This window comes from Taudactylus pleione, unplaced genomic scaffold (genome assembly GCF_031769625.1).
Source record: "Taudactylus pleione unplaced genomic scaffold, aTauple2 ptg001115l, whole genome shotgun sequence".
Classification (NCBI taxonomy): domain Eukaryota; kingdom Metazoa; phylum Chordata; class Amphibia; order Anura; family Myobatrachidae; genus Taudactylus; species Taudactylus pleione.
Window position 1 is genome coordinate 44,974 of NW_028285516.1, and position 16,803 is coordinate 61,776.

General features: G+C 42.5%; 1 protein-coding gene across 1 annotated transcript in view; it reads right to left on the minus strand.

The window, feature by feature from the left end:
• Positions 1 to 16,803, minus strand: part of CEP104 (centrosomal protein 104) — an 85,499-nt gene that overhangs the window by 38,079 nt on the left and 30,617 nt on the right. The window contains exons 7-9 of the mRNA XM_088461852.1: positions 13,266 to 13,434; positions 9,849 to 10,004; positions 760 to 1,005 (exon numbers count right to left, since the gene is read on the minus strand). Coding sequence (XP_088317978.1) covers positions 760 to 1,005; positions 9,849 to 10,004; positions 13,266 to 13,434 — 571 coding nt within the window. The remainder of the gene's footprint in view (positions 1 to 759; positions 1,006 to 9,848; positions 10,005 to 13,265; positions 13,435 to 16,803) is intronic.

Below are 16,803 nucleotides of genomic sequence, written 5' to 3' on the forward strand. Positions count from 1 at the left end.
GACAGGAGGAAAGTTGGTTTTCAATAAAAGCTGAGGGAAGTGTGGGGGCAGGAGTACATGCATTTGGTTGTCAATGCCGAAATCATCTTTGTTAGGAGTGTTGGTGATTGGGGGTGTACGGAGAACTTGGAGTCCGTTGCGCGGAAGCACGAGCACCTGTCTTTACTCAGAGAACTGGCACCTGAAGGGTAAAGGATTACATAATAGAAGTTGGGTGATACCTACTTTTAACCAGTTGGTGTCACGGTGATTACTATTGCCAATGAAGAGTTCTAGTCAGTAAGAGGTCTGATGTGCCTTCATCCATCACACTAAAGGTAGCCACTCATTCATAATTTTCTTTACTAACACTACTACAAATACACCACCTTACCTGTCTCTAAGTCCAGGCAGACTGTAAGTTCCACTATACTGGAACGTTACATACAATGGAATTCGATAGGTATGTTAACAAGTAATACAGTTGCTATTGTGGATTCCCTGTTGTCACTGAGATGCAGGAAGGTAGTTTGTATTCTTAAGCTATTAGAGCATGGATATTTTTCAGTATGGGCAGGAACATAAGTTCCTCATTGGATGGGACCTGTCCAATCAGGTGCATGGAACTACTGTCAAAGTCTTCCCGTATTGACCTTCTATAAAATATGTGGCCAAACATCCTGTACAACAAGAAGCTGATTTGTTATCTACAAATTACAGCTAAAAGTAAAATGAATGCATCCAGTCAATTAACAAAACTCTGAGTATTCCAGAACTTACGTTTATATTTGAGGCAGGTCCTGCTGGGGCTGGAGCAGGAGGAGGAGAAGGAGAACGCAGCTGGGGGTTGGGCTTTGGAGAAGACACTTTGGGTAGTTTTTCTGGCACCAGTTGTCGTTCTCTCTTTTTTTTCTTTTCCAAACTTCTGTCCCTGTCAGGCTGTGGAGAAGCTGCCGCTTTGTGCTGCTGCTGCAGGCTGGTCGGGTGCTCCAATGGGTCCAGAGACGGCTCCGGAGCTCTTCGTATCTTAACATATAGGGGGAAAAAAAACAAAAAGAATAAAAGACACTGGGGTGAGAAGGCCAAACCTTGCATCTTTCTTTTTATAGATATCGAAATAATAATGACAGTATTTATTTCTACTGTATACAATTGCAGCACTTACACATCACTCTCCGTGCCCACTGACATTTGCGGTTATGATGCATTTATTTTTATAAGTGTTTTTATTTGCACTTCTGGATACCCGATTGCCAATACATTGCCAGGCATATCTACCAACAAAGGTCAGAAGGAAAACTTAAACCTTGCTTTTTAGTTTGGGCTGATTTCTAGTATAAGTATAGATCTGTTTCCTCCCTTGGTGGTGCCACTCGTTGGGTTCCCATGGCCCGATACATGGAGACGCCAGCGCTAAGGAGTAAAGTTGGGTACACACTAGGTGATATATTGGACAATTTGTCGTTTTGATGTGAATCAGAACGACAAGTCGTCCAATCTGAAGACCCGTCAGACGACACCATGCTTCTGGATGCGACGGAGGAACGATCCTACACCAGAGTGTGCAGAGTGTACGGACTGCCTGATATATTGCCCCATCGTGTCTGCAGTTGCTGGGTAAACACATAGAGCCGTATTCAATTTGAGCCGACCAGCGATACTTATTCACGGCCCGGACTTTTTGCCTACTTCGCCTGTTTTGCAGGCGGAAAAGTATCGCGTATCCCCGTATTCAATTTGAAGGTAGGCGAAAACGGGACCCGGCGAAACTGAGACAGGCAAAAACTACTGTCAGAAATGGGGAAATCAGCCTGAGACCCCCCAAAAGATGCTCTGACATGGGGGTTCCCTATGGTACCCCCCGATTTGGCATGCTGAAGGTATTTGGGGTTTTTAAACGGGCTCAATAGTTGCTAAATAGCGTTTTTCTATACGTGGCGCAGAATAGTATTCTGGAGTATTTTTTTCCTGAAAATAACTTATACAGGGCAAATTTGGGGTACTTGAAAATACCCCCATTTTCAAGTACCCAAAGTTGCTAAAGTGAAGTTGACAAAATCGTGAAAAATCCACCTGCAATCAAAAAAACACCTGGGGCATACTGGGGGACCCCCCAGAGTCACGTTCGCTACTTTTTAACTTTGTACCCCAATTTTTTTTTTCACCCCCTTTCTCAAAGTCATTTTTTGGGGTGTCCTTAATGTTTTTTTTTTTATTTTATGACACAGTTTACCTTTGGGGGACTGTCTGAAGGCTGCACGGGGGGTTCCCGCAATGTTGCACCGCAAAACCCCAATTCTGCACTTTTTCCCGCCTGCTATTCATAGGTGAAACTTTTCGCCTAGTACATTGCATTGACTTTCCGCCTAGGCGGAAAGTCTTTCAAATTGAATATGGGGTAAAACCAAAACAGGCGACGATGACCTCATTGGCAAAAAGTTTTCGCCAAAAACACGCGAAAACGGCTTTTCGCTCCAAATTGAATACGGGCCATAGTCTAGTGCAAGGTTGGCCAACCCGGTCCCCGAGAGCCACTAGAATTACACGTTGTGCAGACACCTAGCTGCTGCCCAGGTGTAGTCATTGCTAATGGTCACATTTTAAAACATGTAGTGCATTCTGACACTGCCTACAGATGCCAAGGTGGTCTGGGAAACATGAACTGTTAGGGGTCCTTGAGGACCGTTTTGGCCACCTCGATGGGAACAATTCTGCACGTTATATTAGATGTCTTTATAATGTCACCCAGCCTCTGTGTTTTATTAAGGTCTGCCCACCTTATCGTATCAAATTCTCATCTCCCACTTAGACGTGTGCGGCTATTCATTATCTGATCATTGGAATGTTCAGATCATGGGGATGGTCACAGCAGTAGGAGAAGAGTGTGGTGATCCTGCAGGAAGAAGTGACCTGTCCACTCATCCAACTGTGTTAGTGAGGAGTGAGCTGCATGTGACAGGGGGCAGTGACATGATGTGAGGAGGGGATGTAGGCAGCAGGAAGTCACAGACTGCGTTATATAGTGGGAGGAACGGGGTCCCCACAGCACAGAGTATATCTGGAGATGAGTGATGTGTTAGTGAGGAGTGAGGTGCATGTGATAAGGATAGTGACATGATGTGAGGAGGGGATGGAGGAAGCAGGAAGTCACAGACTGAGAGTTATATAGAGGGAGGAGCGGGGTCCCCAGCAGCACAGAGTATATCAGGAGATGAATGATGTGTTAGTGAGTACAGGGCTGCATGTGACAGGGACAGTGACATGATGTGAGCAGGGGAATGGAGGCAACAGGGAGCCACAGACAGAGTTATATAGTGGAAGGAGCAGGGTCCCCCAGCAGCACAGAGAATATCAGGAGACGAGTGATGCGTCAGTGAGGACAGGGCTGCATGTGACAGGGAGGTGACAAAATATGAGTAGGGGAATGGAGACGGTAGACTGTCACAGTGCACAAAACCAGTGGACAACCTATTATAATACATATATTTTACAGGGTGAAAAAGACACAATGATGTAAGTTAGATCAACTGCACTAGTTGGGCATTTTCCACTCTACATACTTAAGACAGAAAGAAACCTAATACACAGCACAGATGGAAACAAGCCTTTCAGTGCTTTGTCCATGTGCTTTTTTAAAGAAAAAAAAAAAAAAGATTGAAATAGACTAAAAAAAAAAAACCAGATAATGAAAGAAATAACAATGCAAGACGACTTGGGGGTAAACAAGAATAATAATAATAATAATAATAATAATAATAATAATAAATATTTCTGTTTTGTCCTATGGCCTCACATGGCAGGAGTAGGAAGTTCAGCCGGTGTGAGTGGGGAGCTATGATGATGCCGTGGTGGAATAGTCCTTCCCTTCTCCAGTAAGATGATCCCCACTAACACTGTCATAGAGATACAGAACCAGCACGAGAAATGCCTAGCTATCCGTGACCACAAATACACTTACAGATGTGTTCTCATACATCTAGCCTCCATATGCCATACGGCACAAGACGCCTGCCCCCAGGTCCTATGTGACTCAGCTCGCAACGAGTATCTTTTTCATGAAGGTCTTTTTCACTCTTAGGGCCGTATTCAATTAGCCTGCGAAAACAGGTGACGTCATTTTCGTTTGACTTATCTCCATATTCAATTACAAAGACCTTTCGCATGTGCGAAACGTCTTTGTTAAAAAACGGGAATATGTTTTCACCATGTAATAAAAGTGCAGAATTGGGGTTTAGGGGGTGTAGAATAAAATAAAACAGCCTGCAGCCTTTTTAATGTCCCCTGAAATTATTCGGTGTCAAAAAATTTAAAAAAACATCCTCAGGACGCCCCAAAAATTGTACTGTAATTTTGGGGTTGAAAAAAATTATTGGGGAACAAAGTTTGAAACTAGCAAAATTGATTCACGGGGGGTCCCCAAGTATGCGTCAGGTGTTTTCTAGAATGCGGCTGGTAGTGGCAGGTGCATTTTTTGAAGAATTTTAAAAAATCACTTTAGGGACTTAAAAATATGCTTGCACCCATTTTCATGTACCCCAAATTTATTTTTCCCCAAAAAAAACCTAAGTGCTATTCTTCACCACTTTTACCAAAGTCGCATTTATGCACCTGCCGCGGCTATTTAAAAACCCAGACTGCCTTCAGCAGGCCAAATAGGGGGTACCCATAGTGATTCCCCTATGTCAGACCATCTTTAGGGTGTGCCAGGATGATTTCCCGAAAATTCCCTGGACTTTGATACTTACCTTTCCGCCGTGTACCGTTTTCGCCGGATCCTAATTGAATGCGGGGATAAGCGGGCACGCGCCCGATACTTTATCCCTGCAAAAAACGGCAATGGGGGCAAAAAGTCCAAGCTGGCCCTTAGGGCCGTATTCAATTAGGTTGCGATAATGTCATTTTCACCTGTTTCAATTATCCCCGTATTCGATTTCAAAGACTTTTCGTCGGTGCGAAAAGACTTTATTAAAAAACGGAGATAACTTTTCACCATGTTATATATGGCGAAAAAAAGTGCAGAATTGGGGTTTAAGGGTGCAGAATTGAAAAAAAAAAAAAAATAGCCTGCAGCCTTTTTAATGTACCCTAAAAGTAACCTGTGTCCAAAAATTAAAAAAAAAATCCTCAGGACACCAAAAAAATTGTACTTTAATTTTAGGGGTGAAAAAAAAAAACCAGGGGATCAAAGTTTTAAACTAGCGAAGGTTTTCGCCGGGTCCTAATTGAATACTGGGATAAAGCGGGCACGTGCCCGATATTTTATCCCAGAAAAAGCAGCGATGATGGCAAAAAGTCCGACCTCTGACTTTCGTCTGTAATTGAATACCCCCCATAGTCGCAGATAGATGCAAAAAAAATGCTCCACGAGACTGCACTGATTAATTTGATATATGACACCTGTATATCTGTGTGCAACTGAGTCTGAATCTGTATACAAAGTCTTAGGATGTAGCAGCCGCTGCTTTTTTCCACACCAAGTTATGGTGTCGCACACAGATATACAGGTGTCACTATCCTTTTGCAACTAATGGAGGGTACACACAGTCAGACCATCAGACTATCAGATAACGATCGGTTGTCTGATCGGCCTGCATGTCCTGGATTGAACATCCAGCACATGCAGCAACCCCCTCAACTACTATAACGACCCGCAATCACCGATAGTAAACAGGCTAACATGGTCGATAACGACCATGTTGGCCTGCATGCACGGGCGATGGTCGTTATCTGTATCGACCATTCGTGCCTGGGCATCGACCATCATTTGGTCGTTTGAGGGGGACAGAAACAGGACGATATGAATGATAACGATATCGTTCATATAGTCCTGTTTAATCGCACCATGTGTACGCAACATAAGACACTTTTTCAGCCGAAAAAGATACAAAACGGTATATAATAAATATATATACACACATATACATACATACATACACACACACACACACACACACACACACACACACACACACACACACACACACACACACACACACACACACACACACACACACACACACACACACATGGTATATAATAAATATATCTATATATAGCTTGCCAACAGGTACGGCACGCTCCTTCCCCTATTGTGAATCTGCCGCGGTGCCAGCTACATTAAAGCATATACAAGTCCAGGTGCGGCACTCGGCGGACTTATAAATAATATATATAAAACTAGTCTGACGTTGCGCTCACAACATCCAATGTTTAGCTTGTTCTGGCGCCTTCACAATGAGACTCCAATCAAACAAATACAGTGCAGCACTCAGGACACTTTAGACAGGCTCAGGCAGCAGGTAAGTCCAATCAACGTTTCAATATTTATTCATATTTTCATCAGGATATAAACCTGATGAAAATATTAGTAAATATTGGACATGTCGATTGAACTTACCTGCTATATATAAATAACAAATTGTATAATGAATGCTTAGAAACATGGCAGTGTCAACATACCCTAAGAGAGTTTCTTCTGCCTGCATAAACCACCCTTGTTACATGGGAAAAAAAAAAAATCTGTGTGTATAAAATGAAACACTTAGTACGCTATTTGCCACTTCAGGCACTTAATGAAGAGAAATGTCATACGGTAGCTTCAAATTAAACAGATACAAAATGTCAACGGATGAAAAAATAAATAAAAGTTTGGAAATGTTATTTTTTGCTGTGGAGAAGTTCACAAGCAAAACGTGGTTACAATACAGCAAGTTTTAGCCTCGCAGACTGACATGTAGCACAATACAGAGGCCGAGATTGTATCCCCTCATCAATCCTCCCCTGTCATTAAAAAGCTATTAGACATCACTTTGCTTCATTATGAGGAATCTGATATAGTAGCTGGGGTAGAGGGTGGTAATTCCTCTGGAATGTCCCGGCACACCAAGAAACATCAAACTATTTGCTCACATGTACCAGAAGCTGCAACCAATACACTTCTTACAGCCGTAGGATATCTGTGCTGGTGTAATAGGTTTCCTGCAGTCTGCTAGTAGTGTGGCCACGTCACCCGCATAGACTTTTTGTGGCGTGTATTTCAGGCCCTTTGATGCTTGAACTATTCTCCCATATGCCAGTAATATAACTTCCTATTCTCTGAAATGGGATTAAAAATAAAAAACTTATTCACCCCCCATTCCTGCATTACTCAACAGAATCTAGTACACTGCTTCCATGGAATATACCACTGCCCTCCTCCATGACAAAATGCCGAAATTTCATGAAGTATGGACCCCCTGGTATTCTTACTTTAATAGGACCCTTCCAGGTCTGGTTTGACCTCCATTTTGAACTTTTTGTACTATTTAATTTATTATTGTTATTTTTTTATTTTATTTTTTTTCGACTCTACTGACTTCTTATCCGTTTTTTCTTATCTTATATATTTTTGTGTATATTTTCTAGATGTTACTGGATTTTTTTTTTATTACATTTTTTCAACACTAAAACCAAAAAAACAAGGTAGTTTGAGGTCTTTAATTTCTTTGTTCTTTTTATGGCTGTATATTACTTTTTCCTCTTTATTGACCTGTTAACTACCTTTAATAAATAAAGAGATTAAAAAAAACAAAAATAAATAATAAATAAGAATATCTTAATTTCCATTCTCCGGGACGCAGTGCGAAGAAAACAATAAAAGAAAGGACACCCATCCATCTGGGTGAACTGTCTAAGGGCCTGATTCAGAGATGTGCCCGATGCCAATATATACGCAGATTGAGAGATTACTAGCCACTGCCCGTGCGTGAAAGCCGCAATGCACATGCGTAGTGATTGTTTTGCGATTATGCTCGCAGAGGATTCACTTGCAAAGTGAGTGACAGTCACGCTTGGGGGTGGTAACGAGGGGGGGGGGTGGTTAGAACAATGCAGGCGTGTCTGACTCCGAAAACCCGCTTTCTGGGCGTGCACAAATTAGTTACTGCGTCCTTGCTTGCAGCAGGAGAGGCCTCGGCGTGTCTGGAAACCTGCCAGGTCTGCGGCATGTTGGACTTACTAAGGAGGCTGATGGCTGCCTGATCTGCGTTCGATGTTTCCAGTTTTGTACGGAAGTGGCGGATGCGAGATGCTTTCAGTGGGTATCTCTATGCATTGGAAGGCGAGTGAATTATTAGTATATTTTCGCAGGCCCTAAGTCTTGTATGAATGTTACTATCTTGCTAACCCGGGATTGCTTAAATATATACATCTCACATTATAGGCCATGTACAAGGCATTACTATAAAGGCTGAGAAGGGCAACACGGAATAAGGGATGCAGTTAATACCCTGACAGTCGGGATACTGGCGCTTAGAATGCTGGCATTCTAAGCGTCAGAATCCCGACACCTGTCAGAATCCCAGTGCCAGCATCCCCAAGGTAAGTACTTGGTTTAGGGGGAGGGTTAGGGGTTAGGCACTAAGGGGGGGGGTTTAGTGTGCGTGGAGGGGGAGGTTAGGTTTAGGCACTAGGGGGCAGGTTAGGTTTAGGCACCGGAAAGGAAGGGAGTGTTAGGATACTGACCGACAAGTGTCGGGATGCTGGCAGCAGGATTCAGAGTGCCGGAATCCCATATCCAACCCCGGAATACTGATACCTGTGAGTCACAGGGTTAGAATTTCCTGCCTCCGATTTTATTTCTTTCGTAAAGATAAAATCTATTACTGAACTCAGTATCCAGCCACATGCTCTGGGGGAACCAACTGGGTCCAGTACATTACAGGTCTTTGGCACTAAGTTCATCTCTGAATCAGCCTTAATGTTTATGCAGCTGAGCGATGTTTTGCTACTGTCCATGGGCATAAAAGTCCAGCAATACTCTACAATGCAGACGTGTAACCAAGTGTCCACTGGCCTACAGAATTGCGTACAGTATCGCTAACACTTCAGAAGGGGTTTGCGGCCCCTGGGCATTTCAGGGTGGAGACTGGGAGGTGACCTAAAGTGATTGCAAAAAAGGGGCTGTTTCATTGGCATACAATGGGAGTATCACGGACGTGGCTGGGAACGCTGCCTCATTCTCAAACACAAATACACAGCTTCAAAGGCCATGTTTAGTTGGATGTGACGAGAGAAGCTTGAGTCTACCAAAAATGTCAATGGTGCGACCGATGATGGAGTGCTTACAATCTCCATAGCAAATGCGCAGACCGCGGAGCCTGAACGTGATCGTCATAACGCTATCATACACTCCGCTATAACAGCGAGCACAAAGGGAAGGCTGAGATTAGTATTCGCATATTCTCACAAGCGCTATTGCAAGAGCAGCTACGAAACACGGCTGCATTACTAACCATCTCTGAATCAGGCCCTCAGAGGCCTAGTTATGAAGCTGTGATAACCCCCCTTTGCCTGATTTTTTGCTTAGAAAGTGGTTTTCACTGTTTCATCCAATTTATTAACAGGCTCTTGCCCTCCCTGCATGTTCAATTTACTGCGTCCTCAGAGCCTACTACGAGGAGTGTGATATCTGCTCAATTTATCTCAATCATTTCATTAGCTTCTACTGAATCCATTAAAACCATTCTGAAGAAAACTGGTTCAGACAACAAAATGGCTCCCGAGTTTCCATTCACGATTCGCAACCGTTTGTTTTGTAATAAGTCTATCTTACATTTTTACAGGTACTAAAGACAGTCAAACTCAGGTTAGTCAGGAAAGGTCTTCTTACCTGTGCTACAACCAAGGTTAAATAATTCTTTACCTCTGGATGTTGCCCATCGATTTTACCTATTGGCTAAAATGTTTTTAGGATATAGTTTTTAACTGAGGCTGAGCAAATTCCAAATAGGTGTTAGGGTCAGAACGGGAAACGTTTGAAGAAAGGGAAAATAGGCAAAAAAATTGTGTAAAATAGAAAAACTATTTCAAAAAAACAAAATCCTATTTACCAGGGCAATGTCCAAGAGGTCATGGAGCTCCAGCTGTTGATAAACGTTTTGCCGATACTCCTCCATCTGTTGTTTCTTCTGTTTGGCCAAGTCATAGTCCTCCTTCTCCACAGCGCAGCGTTTCTCCACCTCATATCGACCAAGGCGCTCTCCAACCTGGGACACAAGAATTAGGAGATATTTATTGTTGACAACGTTCTGTTCTGAAAGCAGATTGGATTCCAGAATTCTTCCAGCGCGCACACACCACAGAGGTGCAGGAGGTCGCTTTTTTAAGCCACGCCTATTTTTTATATTAACAATATAGCTATAAGCTCTCACGAGCAGGGCCATCGTCCCTCTTGTACGTTTCATTCCCTCACTTATTCCATCACTCCCCCCACTGCCAACAGCGGCACCAGACATTTGGCTCCTGCCATCCTGCTGCTGATTTGGGCATTATGACTGCTGCAGCAATGTTTATAAACCTTGAACTTAGTCTGTAATGTTTTGTACAGCAAGTCACTTTTTTTGTGTTCCGGTTTATGTACATTGCTGCGGACCCCTTGTGGCACCATATAACTAAAGGATGTTATAAACTATAAACGCAAAACATGCAGGTCCTGTGCTACTCTACTAACGTTGGGCGTCTTTGCAGAAAATGCTTCTAAGGCCCGTATTCAATTTGGAGCGAAAAGCCGTTTTCGTGTTTTTTTGGCAAAAGTTTTTCGCGGGTCACATCATTTTTGGCTGTTTTGGTTTTACCCCGTATTCAATTTGAGGGTGCAATGTACCAGGCGAAAAAGTTTTGCCTATGAATAGCAGGTGGAAAAAAAGAAAAAAGTTCAAATTGGGATTTTGGGGTGCAACGCTGCGGGAACCCCCCTGCAGCCTTCAGACAGTCCCCCAAAGGTAAACTGTGTAAAAAAAATTTAAAAAACACTTAAGGACCCCCCCAAAAATTACTTTGAAAAAGGGGAAAAAAAAAAAAAAAGTTGGGGTACAAGGTTAAAAACTAGCGAACTAGACTCTGGGAGGGTCCCCAAGTATTTTTTTGATTGCAGGTGCTTGCGGCAGGTGGATTTTTCATGATTTTTACAACTACACTTTAGCAACTTTTAAATATGCTGACCCCCATTTTCAAGTACCCCAAATTTGATTGGAATAGTTATATTCTGGAAAAAATACTATTCTGCACCACGTATTGAAAAACGCTATTTAGCAGCTATTGAACCAGTTTAAAAACCCCAAATACCTTCAGCAAGCCAAATCGGGGGTACCATAGGGAACCCCCATGTCAGAGCATCTTTTGGGGGTGTCAGACTGAGTTCCCCAAATCTGACAGCAATTTCCGTCTGTTTCAGTTTCGCCGGGTGCCGTTTTCGCGTACTTTCATATTGAATACGGGGTAAAGCGTGCACACGCGCAACACTTTTCCACCTGACAAACAGCCGAAGTAGACAGAAAGTCCGGCCCGCGAAAAAGTATCGTGGCTCGGCTCATATTGAATACGGCTCTAAGTCTCAAAGCGACTAGGACGCGCCTGTGCTGATTAATGTATTATGCAACACTTATATATCTGTGCGCACATAAGTCTGTATATGAACCACAACCAGAAGCTGGAATTAAAGAAGCTGAAGCGGCTACATTGTAGCACTTCATATACAGATTCAGAGACTCGGGTGCACACAGATATACAAGTGTCACATATCAAATTACTCAGCGCAGTCTGCTGGTGCGTCCTAGCCACATCGCGTTGCGGACTTAACACGCATTTTCGGGGGAAAAAAAAGATGCAAAAAGCTTCCAGACGCTAGCAGAGTTTCAGCCCCGAGATGAGCTATTTAGTGCGACTGCAGCAAATATGTATAAGGACACATCTGTATTTTCTCTGTTTTCCCTCAGCGTTGGCTTTATAAATGTTGGGGCGAATGCAGTGTGTATACTATGCTGCTATGTGTAGCGTAACTTGCGTGAAATTGCGCTGCGCAGGATAACAAAACAAACACATGCATCTACGTGACTGCATACATGTATCTACCATTAGCAACCGCTGCGACTTCAGAGGCAGGATGGGGGAGGGGGAAGGAAAAGGTGATCTGACTTAAGTCCACACATCAGAGCTGCATTCCCCAATGACGATCCAATCTGCCGACCGGTGATAAAAAATGCAGATTGGCGGGCATAGATGATCGGCGATTCATCGGGGAAGTTCTGCATGTTACAGTACTCCGATTTGTTGGATTTTCCCGATTCCCAGACCCAGGCGCTCGGGAAATCAGGGAATTGCGAGAATCAGGCTAATAATATGTATGGGCTCCTTTAGGCAAAGTGCATGTTCATAGAAACCTGTAGAAACATACAGTACACCAGTGAGGAGGTGCATCCTTTGCACCTGCTAGAAAACAAGTTCAGCTGAATGCCTGCGATGAGGTGAACTTGGCATAAACCAGCACATGCTGGCCAACGCGGATCTGGACACTTCTCGGGAACTAGAATGGCTCTGTATGCAGGTGTGCTTTTTGTAGTGTCATTTATGGCTAATTGGCCTGCATTTTGTGTAACCAGTATCACCTCAATGCAAGAAACACTAAAACAAAAACAAAAAATGCAAATGCTTTTAAAAATATTACACTATTTATAAACAAGACTTGCGCTCCATTTTGAAATGTTGTTCACTTAAATTGTTATTACAGTAAAGGTGCGTACACACTGGGCGTTTAAAGTGGACGACTGAACGATAACAATATAGTTATCGTTCAGTCGTCCACTTTATCGTCCATTTTTAACACCAAAACGATGAACGATAACGACGATGCGCGTTCCCGCGGGTCGTTTGTTATTATCGTTCATCGGGTAAACATGCAGGCCAACCTGACGATATCGTCAGGTTGCTGCATGTTGGGGAATGGGGGAGAGAGCCCGGCGCTGAACGATATCGTTCAGCGGGTGTGCTCAATGTCAGGAACGACATAGAGCACACCCTGCCGGGGACACACTAGACGATATCGCTCAGGGAGCATATCGTGTAGTGTGTACGCTCCTTAAGTCTAAATACCGTGAAGAAATGCTGCAAACTCCTGCCAATAAGCCAGTTAGCAAACTGGGAAATAACATTTCTCACCCATTTATATACTAATTGGGGGTCTTCACAACCGTGTGGCCTTAAGCTACTGCCTCAGTTGTTTTTGAGTTAGACCTTTCCTTGGCCTGGATTCAAGGAAACTACTCAACTACTACTGTACTTTAGCCCTCTGCTGGAGTCCTTCCTCCACCGTCCCACAGGATCTGTGGGTTCTCTTCTCTTAAGTGACGGGTTGAAATCTCTCCCCCCCCATTTCTCACTAACACATTTTGCGAATGCGTCATTAACATTTCTATGATCAAATCCTCCAAAATCTCTTCGTATTAAACTGAAAAGCCTCAATCTGTCATCACCTTCTGCAGATCAGCGATGGCTTGCTTGAGTTTCTTGGCGTAGTCGTACTGTTCATGGCGCACGGCCTCGTGCTTTTTCTCGTCCAACTTGCGGATTATTTGTGCCACTTCTGGATCTTGGTACATATCAAAGGCCAAGTCGTCCAGAGGAGAGATGGAGTCATGCTTCCTGCAAGCCAACACGTGAATGCTTAGACAAGCAATTTACAAATGGAAGTTGTACAGCCAGAAATCTGCCTGAGAACTGTCAGTACATGATGAACAGAAGATGTTGCAGTACATTTATAAAGCCCAGTGTTAAAGCCTGTCTTATCCTTCCAGTCTCACGGTCATCTATGTGCCCACTTCATAACTTAAAAATGAAGTGGTTTTGTCTTTTTCCACTCACATGTATCACACACACAATTTGCATTGGGAATCCTGTATAAGTACATCATCACCGGGGATCATATATGGTTGTCTGAGCTGTCGATTTTAGAAAGGACCCTCAAAAAGATTTGGGGGCAAATTTGCAAAACTGAAACATTCACTTCCCACAGATGCCTAATCCACTTTAACCAGGTAACTAGTTCTTGCAAGTGCATCTACCTCTATTACTGAGCAAGGTTTTTCGAATGGCACAGTAAAAGAGACCCCTCCCCAAATCTTAAGAGACAGGGTTCGGTTTGGACAGTGGGGACAGTGGGAACATTGCGGAGAGGCTAGACGGAGGACATTGCTGGACACAATTATATCTATCTGTGTCCAGCTAGCAAGTGGGCAATGTATTTGCAAGAATCATTAAAATGAAATAAATATAAGGATTTCAACAATTTTTTATTATTATTGCAAAGCATTACGCTGCCCCCACCCGTCTGGCAATTTTTTTTGTGGAGGACACTACACAAGTATACACATGGTGTTAAGTAAAGAGGTATTATATGGGAAAGGGGTCTGTCATAAAGCTATGTGTAGGCTATGAGTTATTATGCATATATAGCCAACAACAAAAATGTATATACAGTCATGCCTCCCAACTACACAATAATAAAATGTAGCCTCATAGCATTACAATATTGCGGTTCCCTGCACCGCAGGAAGTTACACATACAGATAGGTACAGTATACAGCACATTTTATAATGATGTCCCCCAGCTCTCCTTAGAAAAGTTGCAACTATATAAGATATTCGTCTTCCATAGAGAAACATCACATTTGGCTACATACAAAGCAGACACGTTAGTTATATCATATAGGTATTCAGTCATCACGTCGACACCATAATGTCAAAATGGGCCGAATGTCAACATGTCGACATTCGCAATGTCGACCCAGACATGTCGTCGACATTTTGGAGGTTGACAGCCAGCATGTCCACACATGCATTTAGGGTTACAGTTAGGATTATGGTGAAGGTTAGGTTTGGGTAAAAATATATTTGTCAACATTTTGACTGTTGACATTCACAATGTCAACACTACACCAGTGTCCACATGTTATACCACCCTCATCATACAGTCAGGTGCATAAATATTGGGACATTGACAGAAATTTAATATTTTGGCCTCTATTCACCACCACAATGGCGTTGAAATGACACAAACAAGATGTGCTTTAACTGCAGACTTTCAGATTTAATTTGAGAGTAATTACATCCAAATCAGGTGAACGGTGTAGGAATTACAAAGGTTTCTATATGTGCCTCCCACTTTTTAAGGGGCCAAAAGTAATGGGACTATCAACTCAAAAGCTATTTCATGGACAGGTGTGGGCTATTCCCTCATTATTTCATTATCAATTAAGCAGGTAAAAGGTCTGGAGTTGATTCTAGGTATGACATTTCCATTTGGAATCAGTTGCTGTTGACTCTCAATATGAGATCCAAACAGCTTTCACTATCAGTGAAGCAAGCCATCATTAGGCTGAAAAATCAAAACAAACCCATCAGAGAGATAGCAAAAACATTAGGTGTGGCCAAATCAACTGTTTGGAACATTCTTAAAAAGAAAGAACGCACCAGAGATCTCAGCAACACCAGAAGACGACGGAAAACAACTGTGGTGGATGACAGAAAAATTATTTCCCTGGTGAAGAAAAACCCCTTCACAACAGTTGGCCAAATCAAGAACACTCTCCAGGAGGTAGGTGTATATGTGTCAAAGTCAACAATCAAGAGAAGACTTCACAAGAGTGAATATAGAGGGTTCACCACAAGATGTAAACCATTGGTGAGCCTCAAAAAAAGGAAGACCAGATTAGAGTTTGCCAAACAACATCTAAAAAAGCCATTACAGTTCTGGAACAACATCCTATGGACAGATGAGACAAAGATCAACTTGTACCAGAGTGATGGGAAGAGAAGACTATGGAGAAGGAAAGGAACTGCTCATGATCCAAAACATACCACCTCATCAGTGAAGCATGGTGGTGGTAGTGTCATGGCGTGGGCATGTATGGCTGCCAATGGAACTGGTTCCCTTGTATTTATTGATGATGTGACTGCTGACAAAAGCAGCAGAATGAATTCTGAAGTGTTTCGGGCAATATTATATGCTCATATTCAGTCAAATGCTTCAGAACTCATTGGACGGCACTTCACAGTGCAGATGGACAATGACCCGAAGCATACTGCAAAAGCAACCAAAGAGTTTTTTAAGGCTAAAAAGTGGAATGTTATGCAATGGCCAAGTCAATCCCCTGACCTGAATCCGATTGAGCATGCATTTCACTTGATGAAGACAAAACTGAAGGGAAAATGCCCCAAGAACAAGCAGGAACTGAAGACATTTGCAGTAGAGGCCTGGCAGAGCATCACCAGGGATGAAACCCAGCGTCTGGTGATGTCTATGCGTTCCAGACTTCAGACTGTAATTGCCTGTAAAGGATTTGCAACAAAGTATTAAAAAGTGAAAGTTTGATTTACCATTGTTTAGTTTGTCCCATTACTTTTGGCCCCTTAAAAAGTGGGAGACACATATAGAAACCATTGTAATTCCTACACCGTTCACCTGATTTGGATGTAATTACTCTCAAATTAAATCTGAAAGTCTGCAGTTAAAGCACATCTTGTTTGTTTCATTTCAAAGCCATTGTGGTGGTGAATAGAGGCCAAAATATGAAAATTCTGTCAATGTCCCAATATTTATGCACCTGACTGTATATACTGTCTGCAAACTATAAATATAGGGTTATTCCACACCAAATCGACACAGTGTTTCAACATGACAGTTTCAGATTGTAATGAAATTTGGTATATTAATTGATACCTTAGGTGTGAAGATAAATTGAAAATCTTAGTCTGATAGATACACAAGTGTTGAAGTTATAGGCATTTACCTCTGCAATTTTTTAACGAAACGTTTGCTATTAACATATATTACAATTGCTTTAGCAGCTTACCTAATTGAGCTAGAGAGTCGGGCAAGGTCTAATTTTAAACCTCTTTGTATGGGCTTTCATATGATCTATAACACAGCAGTATGTTTAAATAAAAAAAGTTTAAATTTTTTTAACAACACTCTAAAAACATTGTACAAACTGTTAATAAATCCCCAAAGTT